The sequence below is a fragment of the Anser cygnoides genome, chromosome 5 (assembly GCF_040182565.1).
Source record: "Anser cygnoides isolate HZ-2024a breed goose chromosome 5, Taihu_goose_T2T_genome, whole genome shotgun sequence".
NCBI classification, from domain to species: domain Eukaryota; kingdom Metazoa; phylum Chordata; class Aves; order Anseriformes; family Anatidae; genus Anser; species Anser cygnoides.
Window position 1 is genome coordinate 50,480,003 of NC_089877.1, and position 25,293 is coordinate 50,505,295.

Here is a 25,293-nt window from a genome sequence, read left to right on the forward strand (position 1 = left end):
GCACTAAATTTAAAGAAACACTCAGCAACCCTGCTGCCAATTAATTGTGGATGTTTACTCTTAGGAAATACCCTGAAGCTCTTGTGCCTACAGCTAACACGTTTCTCATGCTGACGCTCCCAAAAGTCAGTCCTTCTAACTTTAAGCTCAGACATCTCTCAAACAAAACTAGCAAAAAGCATCAGTGAAATGCCTGCTCTCGTCGACTGAGATACCATCAAATCTCAAGTCAGCTGAAGTACAGCTCCTCCAAACTTCACCGTAACTATGTTGGCCCTGCATTGCTGCCGAGCAGTACCACTCTCAAACAAGACAGCTTTACCAGTAAATCCTTGAACGGCATCAGACGAGCTGATCGAGCCTTCTGCCTGCCTCCTTTCCAAGGCCGCACCTTTTGCGACAGGAACTGAGAATTAACACGAGCTGGCGCAATGCACGGGGAGTTGAACCAAGGCCCTTCAGCCTACCTACCTATGAAACCGTCCAGCAACCAGAGCCTCGCCCACCTTTAAACGCCACAGCTGAGGCGCTACGAGGCAGCTCAGCGCACACTGCAGCTCTCGCCTGAGGACGCGGTCAGCTTCTGCCTTCTGCAGCCCGCGCTGCTTCTCTCACTGCCAAAGTCTCCTGAGCTGGCCAGTTAAGAGCTGCCTCACGGGGATCTTCTTGTACTACAGAAAAAAGCTAGACTCAGGTGTAGGTCCATTCCGACTGGCAAAGGAAAACAGGATGAGAAGGGCAGAGAAGAACACGCGTTTTTGTTCCAGCACAGGTAAGGCTGTCAAAGTGAGGGGGGAAAAAGCTCCACCCCACATTTGTGAAAGCCCTTCTTCTGGAAGGGCAGCAAAATCATGGTGCTCATACAGATTTCTATCTAGACAGAGAGCAGCTCTCAGAAATAAAAGATTTAAGGCGGATGCAAGCAAGCCTTCATTTATTCTGGAGCTTCCTTTAGGCTCCTGCCTCTCCATTCATTATGGCCCAACATAAAATTACTTACTTTCCAATATAGTTTTTAATTTTTAACTCGTGTACACCACGGCTTGTAAAACCTGCATGCATATTTTATGAGCAGCTTTCTCTCAGAACTGTAACAACCGCCAATGTCTCCTTATTAAAACAGCTGCCTCTCGTGTCTCGGTTAACAAATACACTCAGGGCTTCTGGGGCTCCTATAAGGTGAGAGGAGGTTTACAGAGACAGCACGCATTTCTCCTTTCGTGTGGACAATACAGAAGCATGACATGTATTAAGACACCCAGAAAGTTGTTTCATTAGTGATTTTAAACTTAAGAGCATATGTCTCTGCATTTACCTGTAAACCTAACTACCCGTATATCTCACTATATCGAGAGAGAGAGAGCGTTTCAGATTAAATATTGACATCATGCCCTACATATAAACCTTCCCAATGCCTCCCTGTTCTATTTGAACAGGGAATTCACACTGAAGAAATGCAACACATCTGGTAAGCTAACCTAAAATGGGCATAGCTCTGCGGACGGCAGCTGTCTTTTTTTGGAAGGGGAAAGAGAACAGAAGAGAAAGACAGAGAAAAGGTGAACTGGGCTGGTCTCTCAAGGTCACACAACGATTTTGATTGCCCCATCTGTCTCAGCCTACAGTAAGCAGACTTTCTGAAAGTTTTTGACAATTGCCCTGAGAACCTGACCCTTCCGGGGCTTTTCTCAGCTCTAGGCACCTGCCGCAGTCACCTTTAACAATCTTCTTGCTGGAGCCTGCCCACGGCTACCTGACAAAAGCACCCAGGAAAGCAAACTGTATTAGGAGCACTCATTTACTGTTATCCATGTTTTGTCCTACCTAGACCAGAATCCCTCCGGGCAGTGCATCTGTAAAGCACCCACCAAGCTTTCATTTAGAAGTGGCTTTTGTTCCACCACCCCTGAAACCAAATGCTCAACTTCCACTGCAGCTTCGCAAGCCGCTGGCAAACAGCCTTGAATAAACCTTTTACAAGTTTTACATAGGCCAGACACCCACTGAGACATCCATGAGAAATGTGTAATACACTTTTTTTCCTCACTTCTTGGATCTCTGGAAGAGACTGGGCATTTTTTGGCAGAAATCAGAGACTTCTTTAAGCTCAGCACCTTGCCATGCAAAAAGGAGTTTATTCATTTCCAGCCAGGCTTCAAGTAAGATATATAGGTGTCTGGGGCTTTTTCCTGCATGCAAAGCTTCGTTACACTAACAAGAGAAAGTTAACACAAGACAGTTAACATGTCTGCTCACTACAGAAACCTGATTGCAACTTCTTTCCTTTTTTTTTTTTTTCCATAAAGGACGGCCCTAACGTTTCAGCACAGAGCAAGTCAGACACCAAGTCTCCCTCAAGCGTCGTTAGCTCTGAGAGCATTTGTGATTTCTTGTCTCCAGCACTCACCAAGTGACCACTGTTTGCATACACAAGAACAAATTTTCCTCTTCATGTATGGAACCAGAGTAAGTAATTTACTCAGACGTAACCAACAACAAGAGTCCGTGCGGACAGCTCACTGTGGCCAGCTACACGCAGCCCCAGAGCTACCAGTCTGGTGTTTCATCAGGTTAAAAGGACATCCATGGAAAGGGTTTGCAGGAAACAATTAATGCAGGAGAGGTTCCTAGAAATCTTTCCTCCCCAAACTCTGCACCAGTTCAGGCTCACATAACTCATCCAGCCAGTTCCTGTTTTGTTTGCTCCCTTTGAGAAGCATTTCATGCTTCAGCCTTTAGTTTGGGGCCTTTCTGAATGCAGCTACTATTTTAAAGAGGACTGTTTCTTTAGGCCAAAATTAATGGCTGGCTAAAAAGCATTTCCATCAGCCCAGTTTCATCTGAAACTGGGTTTCACACTTATTTTGCTATTCATCATCCCACCCTGTCCTATCCCCCCCAACACTGCATGAACCATGTCAACAGCAGACAGAAAAGCAACTGCATGTGAGAAGTGCCCCTCTGCTGCCTTGTCTCCTATTTGGGGAGAAAAAGGTGTCCAGCAGAAAATTCGTTGTACAAATTAAAAGTGAACTGGATTGCTTCTCTCCGTTTGAACAGATTCAGACGACAGTACCAATAACGGGAAACTCCCTCCCCGCAACCTACTCCTCTGCTTGAGTTTACATCAACATAGATCAAAAAATGATTTTACTTTATTTGGAAGCTTCATTAGAGAGGCTTGCAATAAAATGAAAGCTTGGCTTCCAACAAGCCATGACCGTACTGTTTCAAAACATCCTGCTTATTGACATGCGGCCAACTTCCCCGAGAAGAAACAGGATAGAGCATTTGACAGAGCCACAGTGAATCATCTTGGTGATCTACACAAATTACACACGATCCTGGAAATCAAATAAAACACAAGCTACATGAACTTAGCATTGAGAAAGGATCTAAACTGGGAGACAACAAGTTAAGGAATTATTTTTATTATGTGGCATGCAGAATAATACTAATAGCTGATGTGACCATTAGAGGGAGGAAAAAGAAAAGCCTTACCAAAAGGTTCAGATAAGAGAATAGGGTTTTTTGCTAGTCTCACTAGACAGGGCTGCAGTTTGAGGAGCTGGAAATGCAGCGTACGAACAACATACTGCTGCCAGCCTTATAATATCAAGTCAACGTAGGTCAAGAAGATTCACAGGAATACACCAAAAGATTTTGGCAGTGAGGGATGTAGGATCAGCCAAAGTCAGAGAGAACAAACTTGAAGCTGGAGCAGAGATGAGGCAGCAAAACAGAAAGTCTCCATCACTCAGGATAGTTTCTGTACCCGTAAAGGGCAAAACAGCATCTCCAAGAAATCTCCACCCTGGCTGGAGAAAATTCCTTGCCCTAGATGTTATCTGTAGGTTCATGCCTGCTGCGCCCACTTTGTAAGTCACAGAGGACAGCTACTACCTGGTTTTGATCCAAGCCATTACTCAAAATGCACACCCTTCGTAATGCAAAAATGAATGACAGAGCCAGAGTTCTTCAGCACAAATCCTGATGGCTTACAGGAAGTGTAGAGCAGCCCATCTTGTCGAACCAAGCGGTTTTTTCCCAGTCAGCTTCAACCTTCTGCCAGCACCACTTTGCCTAACTTTCAGTGCCCTTCCTTGGGCTCAGACGCCCAGCCCGTGCCACGCTGTCCCCCACACCTCTGATCTTCTACAGCACTTCTTGCTGCTAATCTCTCTCAGGCAGACACACACGCACAGTGCCCTAATTAATCCTGCCCTTGCTTTTTCGTAACCTATCCTAGACAGCAGCTGTCACACCCATCATTTCCCCCAGTGACCGAGCTGAGGTGTTCTAAGACTGCAGCTTTCCCAGATTTGGCCCAGGGCACGCAGGAGGTGCTGCACAACCCCAGAACACCACCACCCTTTCTAGCCAGACTTCATTACTGCCCAGATTTGGCTCTGCTGGGAGCTCTGTCGCACTGCATAGCCAGGAACGAGGTAGTGTCTTGGGCCTCTCCAGATTTTCTAGAAGCTGCCTCGACAAGCAGAACCATGCAGGAGCGCTGTTACTCATACTCTCGTTCTCCCTCTCAGAGAAAGAGCCCGAGGCCAGCAGTTCAGCTGCATCTTTCACACATCTCCCTTTATGGAGCTCCCTGGGTTCCCTGGTACCTGCCTCTCCCCATTGCAACACCAGTGCCATCAGCATGCCGATGAGTTCAAGATAATCTGAATCCCTCTTCAAGCCAAAAAATAAATAACATTTTTTTAAAAACTCCGTTTCTATTCTAGCCTACCAAATTACCGCTGTCCTTACCATTGCTAAGGAGGCAGACACCGTCAGCTGATGCAGCCTTTCAGTAGGAGCTGCAGAGGCAGACACAAAGGCGCAGTGAGAGCTAGCTGCTTTCCTCTGGTTATTTTTGTCCAGCTCCGCCCCGAAACTCACTCTTCAATCCCAATAATTGGCAGCAACTAATTAGAAGGAAAAATGCTAGTCGCTGATTAAATGTTTGATTAAGTGTTGATTACATGTTTGATTAAACAGGATCACAGAACGAATTTCCCTTGGACAAGCGTACTCATTTTCTGTTGCTCACTTCTTTTGTTTGCAGACACGAGATAAGGGACTCCGGAGATGATGCTGTACCACACACTGGGATTTCAAGCCTATAGGTGACCGCACAGCACAGGGCAAGGAGAAAGCGATGATTCCTCCGCTGTTGCAGGTTGGTTTCATCATCGGGTGCATGTGGTTAACTGCCCATGTTCTCTTTTTTGGGCTTGGACATTTGACCAGGGTGTCATACACTGGATCCAGCTCAGATATTGCCAGAATTATTGCACGGGTTAACTGGAGACACAATCAGCATAGAAGAGAGGGACTTGTAGAAATGTCACAGCTTTCAAATTGCTGCAATTCCAAAATACGTACAAGGACTTGAAGAATTATACATAGGGGGAAAAGTCCACATTACATAATTATCTTCAACTGCTGTTGAAAACTCTGGATGTCTTAGGCTGGTCCTCAAAAAACAACAACCACTGAGGAAAGCGATTTTCATTTATTCCATTTGCTGTCGCTTAGACAAGATAGCAAGTAACAGTCAATGAGAATGACTGAACCACATAAGATTAGGATTTTCTATACAGAAAAATACACACATGTACCTCTCAATCTCTTAGTACATAAATACACCATTTGCTCAGAAGGTTTGCAGGAATTCTTGTTCGTGAAGGCAACAGAAAATTCTTGCTTGAACATCTGCTTTTACAGCCCACCAGCACATACATCTACCTGCAGCAGCAGGATTTCTTACTGCAAGAAGCCGCTTTCCCAGGCAGAACATTTTCACAGCTCTTCACACATCAGATCCCTGCAGCCAGCCGTGCTTCATGAAGAACGAAGCTGCTCCACACCCAGCGTGATGTAAGGACCTTGCACGCAGCCGCACACCCTGCTGACTGCACCCGGGCGCTGGGCAGATGTTATCTGCCCTGCACTTGGACCTGCAGGGTTTCCTGCTTGGTCAGCACGCGGCTGAGATACCACAGTAAGCTGCAAAATGCACAGGCGTCACCTGAAGGGCAGAAACTATCCCATTCTAACAAAAACGTTCCTCTTCTAAACCTTCCCAACCCTCAGATATGGAAAAAAGTCGCAGCTGTTATAAGAAGATAATCAAAACCTTGGGAAAGTTGCACTCTCTCAAAGAGGCCATAAACAGGCGTTATCTTATTTGGACTGCACCCCAAATTATTTTCTCTAATTAGTTTCTAGATAAGAGTTCAAAAATTTACCAGTAATATAGTATGGTGTGCTTTTTTTTCCCCCCCAAGAATATTTTGACCACCTACATTTTCTTCCCCACTGAATTCTAGCATCACCATCCACCATGTGTAAGGGAAGTCTTCCTCCCCGCTGGCCTCCACGCTCCTCCAGGTGTGGACCCTTGCCCCAAGGGGAGCACCAGAGCATCCCACAGCCCCCAGGGCACGGCTCACCGGCAGTGTCAGCCTGACAGCGCCAAGGGTGAGCCTCAATTTTGCAGCAGAACCCCCTCTGGAAGCCTGGCATGGACCCGACAAAATCTTTGCTCGTGTGCTGAAAGCCTGAAGCCAAGTTCAAAAGCACCGGCCAGCATTTTGGTCAGGCATAACGCCTACCGCCCAGGTTACCAATCGCAAGGTGGAGTTCACAACAGCAGCTATGTGCCCCAGAGCACTTTCAAACCACAGACCCTGCCTGCAGAGACACAGTACAGCTTTGTTTATATCCCCTTCTTACTTGTGGGTGTTCAGTCAGGAGCAATGCTGGAAAGGTAACACGGACCATTTCTTTAGGATTTTCTTCCACTGTTTTCACGCTGTGGTGTTCTTCAAAAAATGCTAGCAAGGTCGTGACTAGAATTTTTCAGGAAGGCTTTTTCCGGTGAAGAATAACTTCTCTACTCACGTCTCTCAAAGAAAAAAAGAGTCTACAGACAAACAATTAGGAAATGAAAGAAAAATCTAAAACTGCATTTTTGGCCATTTAAGGCTATGAACTGAGAAAGAATGAACAAGCCCTTACGTCAAAAAACAAAACAAAGTTTTAATATTGTTAAAAGCAGAAAGATTTCTTTCTTTCAAGCATTTGTCTGTAAAATATTTCACTGTAACTAAGTCCTTAAGCCACAGAGTCTTGCATCCTACCCCAACAACAAACTAATTGCAGATGCTCCTAAGGACAACCTGCCCGCTGAACTTGCCATTAAGCTCTGCCCTCCACCAGAGAGGGAGAACTACACGGAGAATACAATAAAGATCAAATTTCTTCCCACTTTTTTCCACTGCCCTGATACCAGGATGTCTCAAAATCCATTGTCTAATGTCTTTATCCCCCTACAGCAACACATTTCTTGCGCTGTAACTTAGTGGCACCAAGGCTCTTGCACGTCTGTAGCAGTGTCAGTAGGTACGGCAGGCTTCTGCTGCCAAGTATCAGGCACCTCCGCTGATGATGAACGTGCTAGGACTGCATGGGCAACAGAAGCAGTGAATGATGCTTGCCATTGCAGACACTTCACGCAGCACTGCTGTTTCTCACCTTTCCTCTGGGTTTTGCAGAGGAGCTGTGAGCTCTTCCTTAAGGTGCTGCCCACAGAGACGTAAGGCCAAGGTCTGCTGCTGCACCAGGCAGCTTTAGGATCAACACATCTGGGATAGAAACCTGCTAAGGACCCCGTGGAAGCAAACAACTTTCACTCAAACCACTTCCACGAGGCACAGCTAAATGCTCAGTCCTCTGATTTTTGCACCTCTCACAACAGGGCCTTATCAAAACCGCCTTTCAAGGCATTACAGGCCATGCGGCTTTAGTTGGGATAACAGCAGTCTTCCTCCGTTGTTGATTCCATGACACTAAAGCAAAATCACTGTAAATCACTGGATACCAGTGCAGAGAGATTAACCGGACCTGTCTGGAAGCAAGCCTACTGGGAAAGCGCTCCTCCCACACGCACACCTTAGGGTCACGTTAGCGGTGGTATTATAGCTATCAACTCCTCCACTTGCCACATAATGTTTTACACAAACATGCAACAGATAACATCTACTTCTCAGTAATTATGTCACATAGAAATCTTCTAAGATGTTTTTTAATAAGTAGCTTAACAGATCCTCCAAGAACTGACTCTGTCAAATAACTGAAGCTAGAGAGCACTACTCCCAAACAGTCACTGTCCCGCTGGAAACCTTCCTTTAAAGAAGTCTGTATTTATACCATAAACCTGGATATGAAGGTGTTTTTAAAGAACCTTTTAAAAGTTAAAACCCTTTTTTTAAACACTAAAGTTGCATATGAAATGGGTTTCAAAACTGACAACCTCTAAGAAGGACGTACCGAGTTTTCCACCAACGCTTCAGCCAGGACAGACCCCAGGGCCAGGAGCAGGGCTACAACCGCTGCCTCTCAGCCTGCCCTCCGCCTTTCAGCAGATGCTCTTTACCCTCCTACCCACGTCGCTTCTCTCTCTGAGGCCCCTCTGACCTGGGCTCTCCTAGGACTTTCTCTCAAACACTCCTCAGAGCAGAGGCTTCCCCGGCTGCATCCCACAGGCTCAGGCTCACCACTTGTCCTGCCCCCTTCTGCATCTCACCAGAACAGCCCCCTCCGCCTACACTCCTCTTGTGTGGAAGGAGCTTCTCCTCTTCCATCCATCAGCACCCCCTGCCTTTGCCTGCTGTTATTAGAAGCCCTGACCGAGCCATCAGCTCATTCTGGGACCCAAAGTCCTCAGTCTTCCCAGTCCTTGTCCAGGAGGGTCCCGCTGCCATCCTGGCCACCCCTCACTCCAGTGGTACAGGACAAGGCCGCAGCTGTGGTCCTGCCCTTTGTGTCCTCCATGGCAGGGCAGTCTGCGAGGAAGGGGAGAAGCAGCTGCTCGGGACCACTGTGTTCTTCATAGACAAGGCTACCAGAGCTTTTAGGTACCAGTGATTATTTGGGACATCCTGAGCCATAAATTGGCACCTTAGCTTCTGTGCTCATGCTCAAGAGGACAGTTGGCTTAGCCACCCTGGACCAGTACCACCACTGAGCAGCCCATTCAGAACGGGAGCTACTCCAACAGCCTCCTCAGCAGACGTTCACAGTCTGCTCAAGTATTTCCCCCTCTCCTCCAAGCAATCCAGCCCTGATCCTTCCCTTGCTCTCAAGTTCTTCCCTTCAACACCCAACCCGACACCACACATCATCTGGCTGTCAAGATCTCGGACCAGGTTTGTCCTGTTCTACCTCTCTTCTTTCTGGAAAGCCCTGGAGGTGGCACCTCATTCACTTTCCTCTCAGTGCCTGGAACTGCTGCTCTGAATCCCCCCTTGCAAGACTTTTCTCCATGCTACAGCTGATAGCCAAAAGGAAAAGACCACATTAAATTCTGTTCCCATTGCGTGCACACACACAGAACAAAACAAACATACCTCGGAGAGAGGAGACAGAAAGGACAAAGGCAACGTCTACCAAGTCAAGAACATTTACTCCTGAGGGAAACCGCGGGACACTGTCACTCCTAGCCCATTTGAAAAGCAACATGGGGAGGAGGTACAGGGCCTTGCAGCAGTCCTAAAAAGCCTTCAGTCTCTCTGGGACTCTTCTCTCCTATGACTGAGGCCACTTCTTTAAACTTTCGGTAACACAGGGAGGTCACCTGAACGCACCGTGTTCTGCGACAGACCATTTTCAGTCCTGCAGATGAGACAATCCACGTAAGCAGACCTCCCTTTAAAACACTAAGCTTCACCTAAGCAAATTCACAGCCTCTCTCGTTTTCACTTGGGATTTTAGATGAGATTCCTCCACTGTCCGCCCAGCGCGGGTTCGTGCCTGTGCCAGCCTCACCTGCAGGAAGCCCCAAGCACTGCTCACACCACGTTGCTCAAGCATCGCTTTAGAAGATGCGCCAAATAATCCTACTTCTCAGAAAATATGCAGTCTTAAAATCTCCTAGGAGATTCTTGGCCTCATTTAGAGGGGAAAAAATAGTTTCTTGGTATGATGGTGAACAGCAGCTTCCTTTAGAAAAAAAGGCTGCCGAGTACCTGATCTTTTCATTTTTAAATAAGCGTGACAAAGCCAGGCTGCTACCCACGTCTGATACGAGCCTCAGCCACCAATCAGTCAAGTCTTTCAGAGGTTTATTACAAGTAAAATTGTGTATAATAAACACAAAGGAGTAAAGACTTCCTGAAGAGCCAGTCACAGTAAACAGCTCTGAAGATGTGAAGGAAAATGAATCACTTCTGAAAAGCAATTTATTCTTTTTTAAGTCACAGCTAAATGAGTAAGTTACACAGCACCTCTTTAGATAAGGTGCTATTAAAAAACCATGTTTTATGAAAGGTTTTTTTCCCCAAAGTTTCTGTGTTTGGTAAACTGTTTTATCATGAAAAATAACTCCCATTAGCCTTAGCAGGTTTAGGGTCGGGCTCACATTTCTTTGCAGCTTTCAGAGTTTCCACGTTTCCTGTGTTTTGTCAGGTTCTGTGCCTAGTTGGAGAAGAGCAGCCACAGGCTGTGTCTGCAGGGCTAGGGCGCCTTCTCTGAACTCAGGTACCCCCAGAAGAAGCAGAGAAAAATGTGATCAAGGAAACAACCCTCTGCACTGTCTGTGGTGGAGGGGATTGCTACACAGCCCCCTGGCTCCTTCCCTCTTTGCTTTTTGAAGCAAAGCTCCACTGTCAGCATTGAAGTGACTGGGTTAAGAAAGTCAATGCAAGAAGATGAAATCTTAGCTTGGCAAAAGCCGAGCGATCACTTAATCTGTATACGATGAACTGAGAACGTTTACCAGTCAAATAGGTCTGAGACAATCAAGGGGGCTAAAACTTTTAAAAACATGTTGCAGTCCCCAACAACTGCGTTGAAGGTTACTTCAGAGAATTATTCTGGTTGGAAAAGACCTCTAAGGTCACCTAGCCCAGCCTTCAACCTACCACTGCCAAGCCCACCATTAAACCACCCATGAGGAAATGCCAAATTTCAATGCCTTGGATTTTTAATTTTGAACCATACCTTGAAGCAGACAGACGTGAATGAAGAGCTGCTGATAAATATCAAGATAAAGTAAGCAATGCTTTGTGTCTCCTTTGAGATCCAATAATCCTTTAACAATTAGCTACCAGCTCAGCCATACAACACCACTGTGATGTGTTTTCATTACTCCCGCATTTGACAGGTGGAAGAAGTAAGATATTGGGAAATTCACTGACTTGCTTATGTTACAATAAAGCCTACGACAGAGCCAAAACCCTATTGTGATTGCCAGCCCAATGCTCAATTCAAGAGGCTTTTCTCTATTCTCCCTCGGATCAGAGAACATTCCTCAATTCAAAAACTTCCTTAACGCCCCCCACATCCCAATTGTAGGTACCGATGAATACGTGGAAGAGATCAAGTATTTAAACACATTTCAATTGTTTGCAGCTCATCTATGTATACTTAGGGCTTTATTCATATTTCAAAGCTGTCTGGGCAGCGTGTTTAAAAATACCTTGACAGTCAAACCACACATTTATAGCAGAGCTGAAAAAGAGCCACCTCGCAGGTTTTGGGGATTTGCCTCGCAGGAATGTCTCCGAGTTCCCGAGCCAATGTGGGCGTCCAAAACCGACATCAGACGTTTTGAATAAACAATTTAATTTCCTGACGTTGTTAGAGGGGAGGAAAAAAGCCAGGGAAAGAGTTTTCACATTCAGACAAAGATGTATAGAAAATGGGGGGGGGAAGTTAACTATTTAATAGTTTTTATTGCATCAAAAGGAGATCGAGCCTTACCAAAGGAAGCCCTCATTCCTGTTGTTAAAGAAGGCTCCGATAATTATCTCCTTGAAGCCAAACTGGCTGCTGAAAACACCCCAATACAGACATTACTGCTTTAAAGACAGAACAATATTTACCAAAACCACTCTGCAGCACAAGCCTTCCTTCACTTAGCAGCACTGCCAGTCTGCTCCACCTTGCCTGGATCAGCCCCCCAAAACTGGGGATCTACTTTGATTTAAGGGGGACGAGATGGGACAGGGAGATTTTACATGGACTTCATGCATTTTCCACAAATAAACATTTTGTATTTCAACTTCTACTACCAGCAGCAGCAAGTGTGCTAAAAATCTATTCTTACTGGGAGTTTTCACACCCACACAGCAGTTAACACAAGGCAAGGCGGCAGCAGCACTAACAAGGAACAGGAAACTCAGATACTGTACTTGGTGCTACAAAGACATCTCAAATCACCCTACCAGATACTTCCCTGAGTCGAGCAGGCATTCAATGGCATCATTGTAGCATGTTTTAATTACTACCTACCACACTTTTGATTCTTGGCCATCAATCGTTGTTACCCAGCCATTCATTACACCCTTTGAGTGCCCGCTGTCGTTATGTCTGGTGCAACAAAGGAAGAGCACACCAGCAGCAGAGGTCCACGTGTTGTTGCCCACAGGTGTACCACTGAATTCATGCCACTATGAACAAATTCAATTTCAGTCCCTGACTCTCCAATTTTCCATTATAAAAATAAAAAAGAACGAGGTCTACCTAGTTCCCAAGGAATTCAACTAGATTTCCAACAGCCTCAGAGGGAGCTGGATCAGGCCCAGGTCTGCAGCGTCCTCAGCTCTCAGTGGGATCAGGGGAACTCAGCACCTCCACAAGCAGCAGCTTTTGAGCGCATTGGCCTAATTCACGTGCGAGGATTCCTGTTTTAGGAATAAGCTCTAGGACCAAGAATTTGACTGCTGTCCAACTGAACTACAGAACAACAGGTATAGAGATGTTGATCTTACACATCAGGAAACAGCTTTGCCCGAGAAGAAATCTGTGGTAGAGCTGCCTGAGAATAACTAACTTTGTTTCCAAATTCTTTGCTGAGCTAGGAACCAGGCATTTTAATTAAGGTCTGCTAATTGCAGTTAGTGTAATTTGGGGTAGGGGGCAGGGAGGAAGTACGCTTTTCCACAGTCCACTGGTACCAAAGCTGACAGACAAAGAAAGGGAAATCATTTTAAAAATACATGTTAGGTAGAGTAAGTGTTCTACATGTGATTTGTGGTTTCAGAAACAATTTTTTGCTAGAAGAAAGCTGTGTCGTCTGGTTCTACGACCTTTTTCACAGAAACTCTAGGAACGAGGGAGAATCAGGGAAGCTCCCTGTTAACGTAAGAAAGAACAGCCACAGCAAGTCAGACTGACAGCCCAACCTACCCTGCCTCCTGCCTCCAATGTGGCCACAGCTTCTCTGTTTTATAGCCAAAAACACAGAAGAAACATCCCAGAACACTGTTTTTCTTCAGTGATCTCTTGCAACCAGAGCTACACTGTTTTATTATCTCTGTAACAACAGCGGGGGAAAACCTGCCAAAAAGGAGTAGGATTAAGAATTACATTTTAACAGATTACTCGAGACAAAGGACAGATCAAATCACAGCACAAATACATTGTGCCAACCCTCTCAAAACAATAGCTATTGTGAGCTAAGATGCTGTACTATGCTGATCAGGAAACTCTTTGACACAGTCACACAACAGCACAAAAATGAGAAAAAAAGGTTTCACTAGAAGAGCTGGTGGTCTGCGCGGTCCCCGTGGAAGCGACAGCCTGCTGCACCCACAGGTCTGTACAATGCACCCACAGTTATTTTAGTCAGGGAGAAGAGACAAAACACCCTAAGTCTCTCACATTCAATCACTTCTGTCTCCATCCAGCATCACCGAAAGGCAGACTCCAACTCGGCTCACAGGAGCACTTGCATCCACCCCACCAGTGTCTGAGGAACTTTTACAATTAAAAGACAGCAGCTGACAAGCATCAGTCACGTCAAGCCTTCTCCACTCTCCAGAGCCTTCTCAGGAAGGTCTGAGCTTGTACATTAGAGATCCATTTGGTCTGGTTAAAATACTCAGAAATGGAAAGAACCTGGCTTCTACTTAAAGATTCTTTTGTCTATCTTTGCCTTAAAATTACATTTAGGCCAGACAATAGTAAGATTGAGTGTTAATGAAAAAAAAAAAAGAGTCCTAATCCTCAAGAATATTCTACCTTGCGGTGAATTGATCCTTGCAAACAGGCAATCCTTCACTAGCAAGCAACAAAGTGATGAAGATCAGAAGATCAATGCCTTACAGCATACCCAAAGAACAAAGCTATGATCACGGGGCATTAGGGAAGGAATCAGAAGGTGAACTAGCTAGACAGTTCTTGAAACAAAGTTAGTCCCATGCAAAAGCAATTTAAACTTGGTAATAAAGTCTACGACCAAAGATTTTCACTCTACTCATTTGTGACTAAAACAAAATTCAAAGCACAAGTTCTCTTAGATGGTGAGAGCTGAGAGCCTAAAATAGCATCAGAAAAAGAAAGAAAAAGCAAATGGGGCTTCCACACCCTGTCTAGCAACAAGCCTGTACTTCTATCCCTCAAAGCACGCTAAAATTTTGGTTCTATAAAGGACAAGAAAAACACCAAGAAAACCTACCCTCTTCAAAATTGACTCCAACATAAACTTTGATCTCTTCCTTGGGACAGAAGGAAACGTAACCCCAAAATGACAAGCCCTAAAGCCAAACCTGCAAGCAAGCCTCTTCTCCTCCAGTAGGCCCAGCTCCTACCTGCAGTCAGTGCAGCTCGGTAGAGCTAAAGACACAGCATAAAACATGTTATCTCCACAGATTAAGCCACCGTTGAGAGGCAGAAGTTTGGAAGAAAACATCTCCCAGGTGACAAAGGCCACTCACTGCTCTGTTCGATCGCCACGTGCTCTTTGCGCAGCACGTGCTGCCCCGGCCCAGGGCGCTGGCAATAACACCGCTCCCCTTCCATGCCTTCCCCTCTCCTGCCAGGTCCAGGGTGCAGGTCAGCAACTACAAGTGCTATTTTTTATTTGGCCATCAGCCTTTCATCAGAACAGAAGGCTTTCTTAGTTTCTGTTTTGTTTCCCTCCATTCAAGTCTGTTTTTAAAGCAAAGAAAACTTACTTTAGACAACTGCGTGAAAGAATGCTGAGCTGAAACAACTCTTAAAATACATACCTGAGGCTACAGAAAGGCAGCATTAACTGAAAACCAACAGGAAGACCAGAAAAGAATACATGCTTTCAATATCGAACAAAAGACAGATACAGATTTTATTTGCAAATTAATTCTACATGTGGCATAAAGGCTAGAGAGACAGGGCTTGTGTCACTTTGCAACACTAACCCTGTACTTCACTTTCAGAGGGTGCCCTTCTGCTATATGACCACGTAAGCTGGTCAGGCACTTTTCTCTCTATCTGCAAAGGGGTGTTAGGTTCCCCAAAACCCTCTGCTGTTAGCTGCAGGTCACAGATAGCAAGCACTAGATGAAGTCAGAAGGTGGCCCCTATGCTGGACCCAGCTGCTAGTTCCTCCTCTCCCTCTTTTGCAAGTTTTTGTATTTTTAGCAGGGAAGTCCCTCTTCTTTGGGGAAGAGCTTCTGAACTTCTTACATCTTTTTGACTGAAATGATTTTTTTATTGATCAAGAGTCAGGGTGTGTTAGGAAAATAAACACACATACACTTAAAAATAAGTAATGCCTATGACTTTACAGGTTAAAAAAAGTAGAGAAAAACAGAAGCAACTTCGTATTTGCTCATGTTTTAGTAACAACAAAACTAGAAGGTAGCCAACACATGCTGATACCTTCTCTGCAGCCCTGTGATATCAGAAATGAAAGCGAGTTCAGAAAACATGTTTGAAGGTTTATGCAGAGCAGGGCCACCCGTGGCCCTTGAACACAGCATCACGGATACAGCTGCTGCCAGCAGAGCCTCCAACCACCGGCGGCTGGCAGAAGGCAAGAGGCTCTGCCAGGGGGAAGGTGAGGGCGTTTGTGCTGTGCCTCGAACCTCCTCCAAGCGCCTGCTGCACACCACCTCCAGCTCTGGCCGGCCGGCCTGGCTCTCCTCAGCTGGCCTCGATGCCGGGCTGCCCCAACAGCCCGCGCGGGAGCAGACCTATGATCCCCTAGGACCACAGGGCTCCCTATGATCCCCCACCACCCCTCAGAGGCCAGTGGGGAGAGTGCCCATGCTGGCTGCTCTACCACCAGGCGCTGGTGCTGGATCCTCTCAGCCGATGTGGGCTTTCTGCAACAGTAGGGAACGGCTCTGGCGAAGAGCTGACAGGCAGCTGTACAACAAGCATACCTGGCTGGGTTTAGGTGGCCATTACCAGCCTCACCAGAGCACAGCATATTGCTACAAGAGGCAAGTGTTCACGACGCAGCTATACAAGTGACGACACTTTCCGCCCTGGTAACGAAACCAGGCTGACGAGACAGAGAATAAGCCGAGTCATTACACCAGCTCTTGTAACCACCGAAGCAATTTAGGAGGGGCAGGGAGCAAGGAGGGCCGCGCTCTGCCAGCGCAGATGGCGAAGGAGTGGCACGTTGCAAGTGGACCTGCGTGATATCATTTCCTTCCAGCGCCATTAATCACCCCAGACATCGTTTGTTCTATCAACTGCTAAGCAGTTACCCCAGCACGCAGATAACTTTATCGAGGCCGGGCAGTGACAGCCATTACCGAGCACCACGCCAGGCGGGACACCTTGCGTCCACTGAGCCCTCTGAACTATCTCCTGCTGCTGCGAGGAGAGGCGTCGCACCAGCACCGTCCGACCGAACACCGGGAGGAAGTAGAAAAAAAGTCGCCAGCACTTTAAAACACAGGATTTCAAAAGAGAACAACGCTGTTGCTCACAGCCACAACACGCAGTCCAGGCCAGGTCTCTGAAGGCACCAGGGTTTCGGCCTGTTCACATCCTGCAAGGGGACGAAGCTCCCTCAAAGCGCAGGCACATCTGTAGTATGGTCTGACAGGGCAAACACGGGGCTTCAGAAACACTGCCAGCAGCAGCCCAGCTTCAAAGCTCAAGATTTATCACTTTGCCTTCTGCTACAGACACAGCTCAAGTATTTTCTCCTTCATGAAGGATCCTGTTTCACAAGGCAATGCCTGGGGACCCAGACCGAATACACAGAACTGATGCGTACAGAGGGAAAGGGCTGAAGACGGCTTGTTGACAGGCAGAAAGAAAAGCCTGCGAGGAGTGTGATGAAGAGAGAAAAGTCAATCTGTTTTTTTGAGGAGGAAGGACAGACCTCAAATTCTTCCAAGCAAGCATGACTCAGCAGTGTGTGACAAGACAAAACGAGATGCGCTTATAAACCTTCACCAGCTGGTATCCCAGGGGACAGGATTAAACAGCTCAACGTGAACTGAACTTGCTTCCAAGTCCCCAGCCTGGCTCTGCCAGCTGCTTTCCTAAAAGCACGGTTAGGCCTAGAAATATGAATTCCTCCACTGCACTGAACAGGTCCCTGGGAGCCCCCCGAGACCTCAGCATGCTCACAGCCACCCGCTGCACAGGCAGCAGCCTGGCCACAGCAGTGAGCAGGCTTCCATTTTGCTGCCAGCAATCCTTCCACCATCAGTGGCGATCACATCCCAGACAAGAAGCTCAAAGCACTGCAGTTAGGAGGAAGGAGAATGAAAACTAAGACAGCTTTACCTGGAAATAAGCCCCCCCCCCAACGAAACTCAATCATTTTGAAAGCCATTCGTAAAGTACATGGTTGTCCTCCAGTGGTGATTTCTCCCTGCAGAGGGACAGAATACTAGCCAGTATTTGTGCAGTGTTTGGACAGTGGGGAAACAGCAGCAGCTTCCTCCTCGATCACATAAAGGGCATGACTCCTTCTGAAGGGAGCTGAATTCCATCAGTACAAAACAAAGCACTGTTTCAAGGACTGAACGCCGAACTCAAAAACGAGAAAAAGATAACCATACAGAAGAGTGTTTGTTCCACAGCCCTACAGCGTAGATGAACCCAGCACAGGTGCTTATTTTATCTATTATCATGCTTATTTTAGTCTTTTACAATGCTTTGCTTCCCTGTTTCCTTGGAACACGTTCAAGAATGCCGCCTCACCAAAAAGTGTCAAATTTGAGATAAACAGCACATAATCTGACCAACATCATGAGATACACTGTCAATCAATGCTTTGCAAGCGCAGTACATTAAAGCAGACCAAACACTTTCAGCAGGCAGCTCTGAAACCCCTCTCGGGTTGAGCCTATACACTTTTAAAAGCTGAATGCATTTAGACCTCATCTCTGGGCTTCCCAAGTCATGACTGCTGAAGTAGTAAAGGTTCTTCAGACCACTTAAGGTACACAAAGAACTTTTTCTTGGACAATTTCTGCACTAATATAGATTGGACAAAGCCGCAGCAGTGACATGAGGAGAGGTCAGCATCTCTGCCCTGAAACAGGACCACGGGCTCGTGTCATTCCCAGCATGTCTGTCCAAACCCTTCTTAGAAGTTCTGAGCAACAAACTTTGCTGCCTAAATAGACAATCAGGGTACTTTTTCCAAATCCTAGCATTCCTCCTTCTTGGTACAATTGAAGCTCACTGCTTTTTGCTTGACTCACAATGGAACGAGGGAATACACCATGCTCTTTTTTCCCCTACAGCAGCTTTTTAAAGCGTCCAAAGATCCTCCCGGTTCTTTATGCTGAATACCACAGTACTATTCGCTGCATTTCCAAGACCTCCAATCCTTCTCACTGCTCTCCTGTGGACACTTAGAGCTGACCTGCCTTCTCCCTGAAACACGGGGTCCCAAACCAAAGGCAGGGTAAGCAGCAGCCTTATCAGCACCATGCAGGATGGATACGCCATGTGCCTGGCAGGCCATGTTCCAGCTTACGTACTCCATCGTGACATTTGCTTTTTGGCAACACTGTCAATTTGTATTCAGCTTGTGATCTGCAGAAGAATCCAGATCTTTCTCTGCCACCTGACCGAGGTTATTGTTGTTCCCTGCTGCGTATCATCTCACACAGGCTGTGGTGAGGGGATGTACCGCAGGGAGGACACAGACTTCCTGAATCCAAGGTGAATGATTGCTAGATCATGAAACAGAGTCACCATGAAAGCAGTGATTGTTACAGCCGCCTCTGCTGCTGCGCAGCTGGGCGCCGTGTTCCCATGAAACGGTTCTGCAGGCATAACACAGAAAGCTTTTTGCGAAAGGGATGCCTGTCAGTCAGGGCTCTCTGAGGGAGAAAACACACATACACCCAGTTATTCTGGGATGCCACGTTTCCTCCTCTACAGGCTAATGGAAGAAGGAACAGGAACCCAAAAACACACCAAACTTTTCCTCTAAGAAACATGCGTTTTTTACTACTACCTTCAACGTGTTTTCTTGGCTTATTATAAATTTAATCATTTAGCTAGTTGGAAGGTTTTGTTAGAGCTGATGTCAAAAAAAAAAAAAGGCAAAAAACTATACCCACCCATCCTGCCCCTGGTTGCTTCTCGTGATATCCATTGGGGGTTGGAACTAGATCTTTAAGGTCCCTTCCAACCCAAGCCATTCTATGACAGTATTTCAGCCTAACACAAGCAACAATGGGAGCTATTGATCGATGCACATACATTTTATTTTATGGCCTTTAAGAATGTAAAAGTTAACTGGCACAAGCCACGAATTTTAAAAAAGTTGTATTTAGTGATTAACAGTGAATTGGGGTTAAAGAACATTCCCTCCCCCCCTCCCCCGCCAAGTTCTTCTTGGAAAAAACACACAATATACCTCACAGCCTGCAATATAAAGAAACAGACTTAAGAATAATACTGGTCTGAGGGCATTAAATTAATCTATCTCAAAGCTCATATTTAGGTTCTCGTGCACAGGTCGTGCTGCAAAAGGGACCATGTATAAAGTCTAGAAAAGAAAGAGAGCCATACAGACTTATAGCACTGACAGCAGTGTTTATACATTTTATGGCATTGATTTACTAAACAGAATAGCTTCTAATACATGCTAAAAGACAGCTGAACTATTTACCGCAGACACAAAATGGGAAGAAGCAGGTTGAAGAACCAACTTAGCTTGAAGAAAAAAAAAGAAAAGAGAAAGAGCAAGATCGAGTCAGACAAAAACTTAAATAAGACATACTAATATTTTGCCAGGTAAAAAATAATTGGATGCTATGTTCAGCAGATTGATTTAGTAGCAACATCAGAATAGCTTCAACATAACAACAAATTAAAACAAAAAAAATGTGATCTGTCACACTGTCAAATGGTCTTCAGGATGAAAAGCTCTAACAGGAATTGCACACCCAAAGTGCATCCCCTTGCATAAAACCAAAAGCAAGAAGCACTAAACTGATGCAGGTGGTTATTCAAGAACACAGGCTCAAGTTTCAGAACAGCCCTCAGCAGCAGGTAGCACCTAGGAATCCAAACCAGATCAAGAAGCCTTACTTTCATGTGTCAATGAATGCAATCAGTTTGTCACGGATGATTTCTCAAGGGGGGCTGACAATTCCGCTTGCTCTCTGTAGATCAAGGTGACAAGGCTTTACCAGAAGGTATTCCTTATTACTTCACTTAAATTTTCTTCCTTTATGATCAGAATTTGATTTTCTCAGAATTTCTAGAATTTCCTGAGAAATTGTTCCTTCCAGGCCCTCACTCTTCGGTGAAAAAACACTGCACAATAAAATCTGACCATAAGTAATCTGGACTTTAAGATGAACAAGCACAGCTCTGCTGTCTGTCAAACTGCAGGATTTATCATGACACAAGTTACATCTTCAGGCAACTCTTCAACTCCTTTGCTATTCATTTTCTACGCGCTATAAAGAGGCTAAACTGACTCAGTACCTACACGGTTACACAGGAAAGCTACCACACTTCCATGGGAACTTAGGAGGTGCACATGTGAATGCTTTTTCCCCAGATAACTGAGAAGTGTCTTATAATTCCTAATGGGGTGACTTTAAATTATCTCCTCTTGGGCATGTCACTTCACCTTATAGCACTATAACTTACTCATGTAGCCATAACTTTACTGCCTCACATCTTCATGGCCCCAAAGAGGCAATATTAACTTATGACACATGGAACAGCTACCAAGGAAATGGAGGCTTTTATAGAGGCAACAGCCCCTTGTAAACAGCCACACCTCGCTAATCTGAACTGGTGCCAAATGTATACAACTCATTTTTCAAACAGATAGGCGCATTTTTCTGTACTAATACTGCTGCCCCTCCTCATATGGCATGAGTCTCTTTACTCACAACATCCACGGAGGCCTGGCAGCACATCTATGCAGAAAAAAAAGCGGTGTACAAGAGCCTTTACCACAAACTGCAGCTCACTCCACAGTCCTGTCACCTCGGTAATGGAGCGGGGCATCTCCATTTCCCTGAGCTTGCCCTAGTGCTCACGCACCTGTACAGAGACCAACATTTCAATGTCAACAAGAGGAGCAGGGAACAGACTGGACTGAAAGTTTTTGCCAACTGCATAACCACTAAAACCAGCTTGAGACAGTGGATAAGGCCAAACAGCTGGAAGAAGGGGGAACTGTTCCTTTCAGCAGCAGCAGGACACATGACAACATCAGAACTACATTTTCACACCACACGCTCCTAACTTCTCACTTAGGAGTCCCTAGAAACCTCGCCTGACTTTTTAGCAGGCCACAGATAACTCCGCATTTTACCACGAGCCAGCTACCTAAAGCTTTGAAACCGTGCCATGCCTTGGTGGAGCTGAACGCCGCGGCTCCAAGGAAAGTAGGCAGGAGACGCAGAGGCCAGGGATCCGCACGCCGCAGCCGGGGGGGCCTGGCCGCGCAGCTGCAGGTGCGGCACATATGGCAGCACGCAGGGGGTACCCAACCCGACACAAAGCACGGCGACCTAGCAGCTTTCAGTCAAAAGCAGAGGCCAACTTGGCAGCAGTAGCTTCTTTAATCGCCTCCTGACTAACAAATTGAGCGAGGCAGCAAGAGGCCTGTTCGGCGCAGAGGAGCTCAGCCCCACGCCACAGCTCGCAGGGGAGCGTCGTGGTACCGGCGAGGCTGACAGAGGGGCGCGCTCCTCCCCACCGACACCGCACGCTGAGGAACGCAGAAGCCTCGCAGTGCGGACAGCTTGGGCAGAAAGCAGTCGCTGGGCGGAACTGAAAACCGGTGGGGGAAGCACAGGCCAGACGCAAGCAGGGTGACTGTCCCGTGGCGTGGTGGCAGGTCCAGGAGGACAGGAGCGAGCCCAGTCCCTGACCCAGGTTCAGCCTCCCTTGGGAGGTAACAGCTGCAGGCTCAAACCCGGCTTCCCCAGGCAAGCGCTCTGTCCTCTGGGTCAGCAACTCTCTGAGCACTTCCCTGTGGAAGCATTAAGGGTTGCGCTGGGACGCAACCCAAATTGGGAACCACTGCCTGGGCTATAAATGTGGAGGCAGATACCACCACAGCCACTGCTTTCATCTCCTCAGGCTATGTCTGGGAGGCACAGACAAGGCTGTTACGCTCCGTGAAGAATAAAGCCCTGGCAGGACGCCGCTAGTGTGCCACAGTGAGGACCACAAGCACAGGTGAGCTCAAAGGCCCTCAATACAAGGCCTGTTACCTTGTGAATACAAAGCTCAGGCAAACATCCCAGACACTGCGTTCAGGCAGGACAGGCTGTTCCAGACCTACGCACCTGAGATTTGTATCACGAAGCAAAAATTAAAAACAAACAAAAAAACAGAAAGCAGGCACCTACAATTTTTCCAATTTTTTTTTCACGAAACTGCTTGGAAGGATTCAGATGCCAAAATTTAACAGGGAAACCTACCAAACCCTAGCCTAGGTTGCACATCAAAGCTGGATACAAACACCAGGACAGCATTAAGGGACCTGCCCAGTCTCTGCGGAGCACAGACCTGAAGACAGGGCTGCCTGTGCCCCCAGAGCAGCACCTTCATTGCTGGTGCACTCACGCTCACTCACATCTTGTTTCAGCTAGCGTCTTTCATAGTGTTTCAGTTCTGGAGTGCTGCTGGAGACAAAACCTGAAACCACTCCTATGAAAGCGGTTCAGCACTTAGACCGTCTCCCAGAGGATGGCTCAAGCTGGTTTTGAAATGTCTGTCCCTAATCCCTCTATGGCACCGGTGCCTCACGCTAGAACTGGCTGCGCTGGCAGACTGCAAAAAATTGAAGACTTTTCTTATCCCAACAATACTCTGGGTCTAAAAACAGCACACTTGAGGAGTTCATTAGGCGTCTTCTGTTACTTTCCTGGGTTATATAACTGCTTCACTGCAAACTCGTACAAACAAAACTGAACTTTGTAGTCATCCAGAAAGTATATCCCTAGGCAACAGGCAAATAAAATCCCAGTAACAGTCACCATAAAATACATAGAGTAGACAGACAGACACATAGTCCACTCTAACGCATGAATCACTGTACAGGAATGAGTACACTTGCCTTATTTCCTACTATGCACAATATTTCTGGTAAGATGTATGTTGAGCTTGGCACTACTTTTTCTGCCGCAATAAAATCATATAAATACACAAGTAATCAAGTAGATATTATTCATAAAATACACAAAATCTTTGCCTAAATGAACATGGCCTCCCGCTGGTATCAATGGAAGTTACCAGGATGGACGACCAAGCAACTTACTCCAGCAACTGCATTGATCTTTAAACCCAGCACTTAACTCCGCTTCTAAAAACAGACTAATACTAAATGCCTTTTAAAATAAAATAATTGAAGCATGATCAAATGGACATAATCTATCCAACATCTGCAAATGGTATTTAAAGCAAGCTTAGCTTGTACAGAGTACGGTAGCCTAATTTGCATCACAAAATTGGGAAAGCGTAGCAAGAGAGACACTTTGGGGTCAATTTTCATAGCACTGCCAGGACTTAAAACTATTAATAAATTTGTACAATACACAAAGAAATTGTGTATCTATGTTATGAAACATAAGCATAAAGAATTTCTGAAGTAGAGAAAGTAAAGCAAGGCATACAGTCAAAAAGAGAAACAAGAACAGCGGAGGACAGAAAGTCATCTTTGGAGATTCCTAAACATAAAGTACCGCATATGATGCCAGGAATGAAAAGCAAATAACTATGAGAAACCAGCTATGTACTTTCTAAGATTCCTCTTAGTTTCTGCTTATGAAATCCAACCTATACCCAACATCAAGGCCCTAACAACAACATTTCTCTAACACTTATTAGAGGTTAAAGCGTATTTTCGAGCATCACAAAAAAAATCTCTTAGGCAGGCCCAGAACTTGGCATCGCTCTTTCGGAAGTATTTTGTTTGGAGAACCACATGAAATTTAAAAAGACATTAAACCAGAGCTTGCGGTCCTTTCTATATTTTAAGAAAATCTGGTAAGTTTTGCTGAGGTTTGACTGAGCAGATACAGAACGCCAAGAACACAGGCTGATGCAAAAGCTTCTGCTACTTTCTCAAAATAGTTTCCTGCTTCTTGTGCCTCCTTCGTCTTTGCAGAGAAGAGCCAGTGCTGCCAGCAGGAATTCAGAATGCGGGCACTGCTGTTTTTAGCACGACGTGCCTTAATAAAGCGTACCTGAAGTCTTATAAAATGTATTCTGCAAACTCTGAGCAGACTTTGCAGAAATTATAAAGATGGTGACTTAGGACATTTTCAATTATCGAAGTTTATTTTGTATCCTTGATATAAATGTAGTAATGGAATGAAATAAGACAAAACTGTTCTTCAGAGGCTATAACGCATGTGTCACGAGACCTTGGACCCACATGAAGTTCACGCTTACACTTCGATAATAAAACTGGTTGTGCAACGCACCGTGTGTGAGATCCTCTCAGCTCCCCCGATGAAGCCCAATTACAGCTTCCCAAAGCGCCGCGCACCTCGGGGAGCACGCCAGCCACAGCTACCCCGCTCCAGCCGCCCCCTCCACGTCCCAGCTCAACCCGGGCTCCCGAGGGGCCGGGACACGCAGGGCGGGAAGTTACCCCCGCTCCTCGGGCTCGCCCCGGGGCCGGCCGGGCTGCGGGAGCCGCCGAGCCCCGACCGAGGGCCGGGCAGGGCTCTGGGGCGGCCCCAACGCGCCCCGCAGCCGCCCGGGAGGGCGCAGGCCCCGGCCCCGGCGCCGTGCCGCCCGCTTACCGGCAGAGCTCGGCGAAGGCCTGGAAATTGAGCTTCCTGATCTTCTTCTCGCTCAGCCAGTAGCCCACCCGCTTCCCCTTGAGGAAGGTCTGCATGGTGCCGGGCGCGCTGCTCCCGGGCGCCCCGGCGGCTGCTGCTGCTGCTGCTGCTCGCACTCGGCGTCTGCGGAGCGACGGCTTTAAATTTAAAATAAAAAATAAAAGAGAGAGAGAAAGGGAGAGCAATCAGACGGCTCTGCCGAGGGAGGACCCGGCACCGCGCCGCCGCAGCGAGCCGGCCGCGGCAGGCCCTGCCCCGCACGGCG

The 25,293-nt window shown here is 46.6% G+C and overlaps 1 protein-coding gene across 2 annotated transcripts in view; it reads right to left on the bottom strand.

The window, feature by feature from the left end:
• Positions 1 to 25,293, bottom strand: part of ITPK1 (inositol-tetrakisphosphate 1-kinase) — a 145,413-nt gene that overhangs the window by 119,812 nt on the left and 308 nt on the right. For both annotated transcript variants that reach the window (XM_048070357.2, XM_048070359.2), the window contains exon 2: positions 24,990 to 25,165. In XM_048070357.2, coding sequence (XP_047926314.2) covers positions 24,990 to 25,084 — 95 coding nt within the window. In that variant the 5' untranslated portion in view covers positions 25,085 to 25,165. The remainder of the gene's footprint in view (positions 1 to 24,989; positions 25,166 to 25,293) is intronic.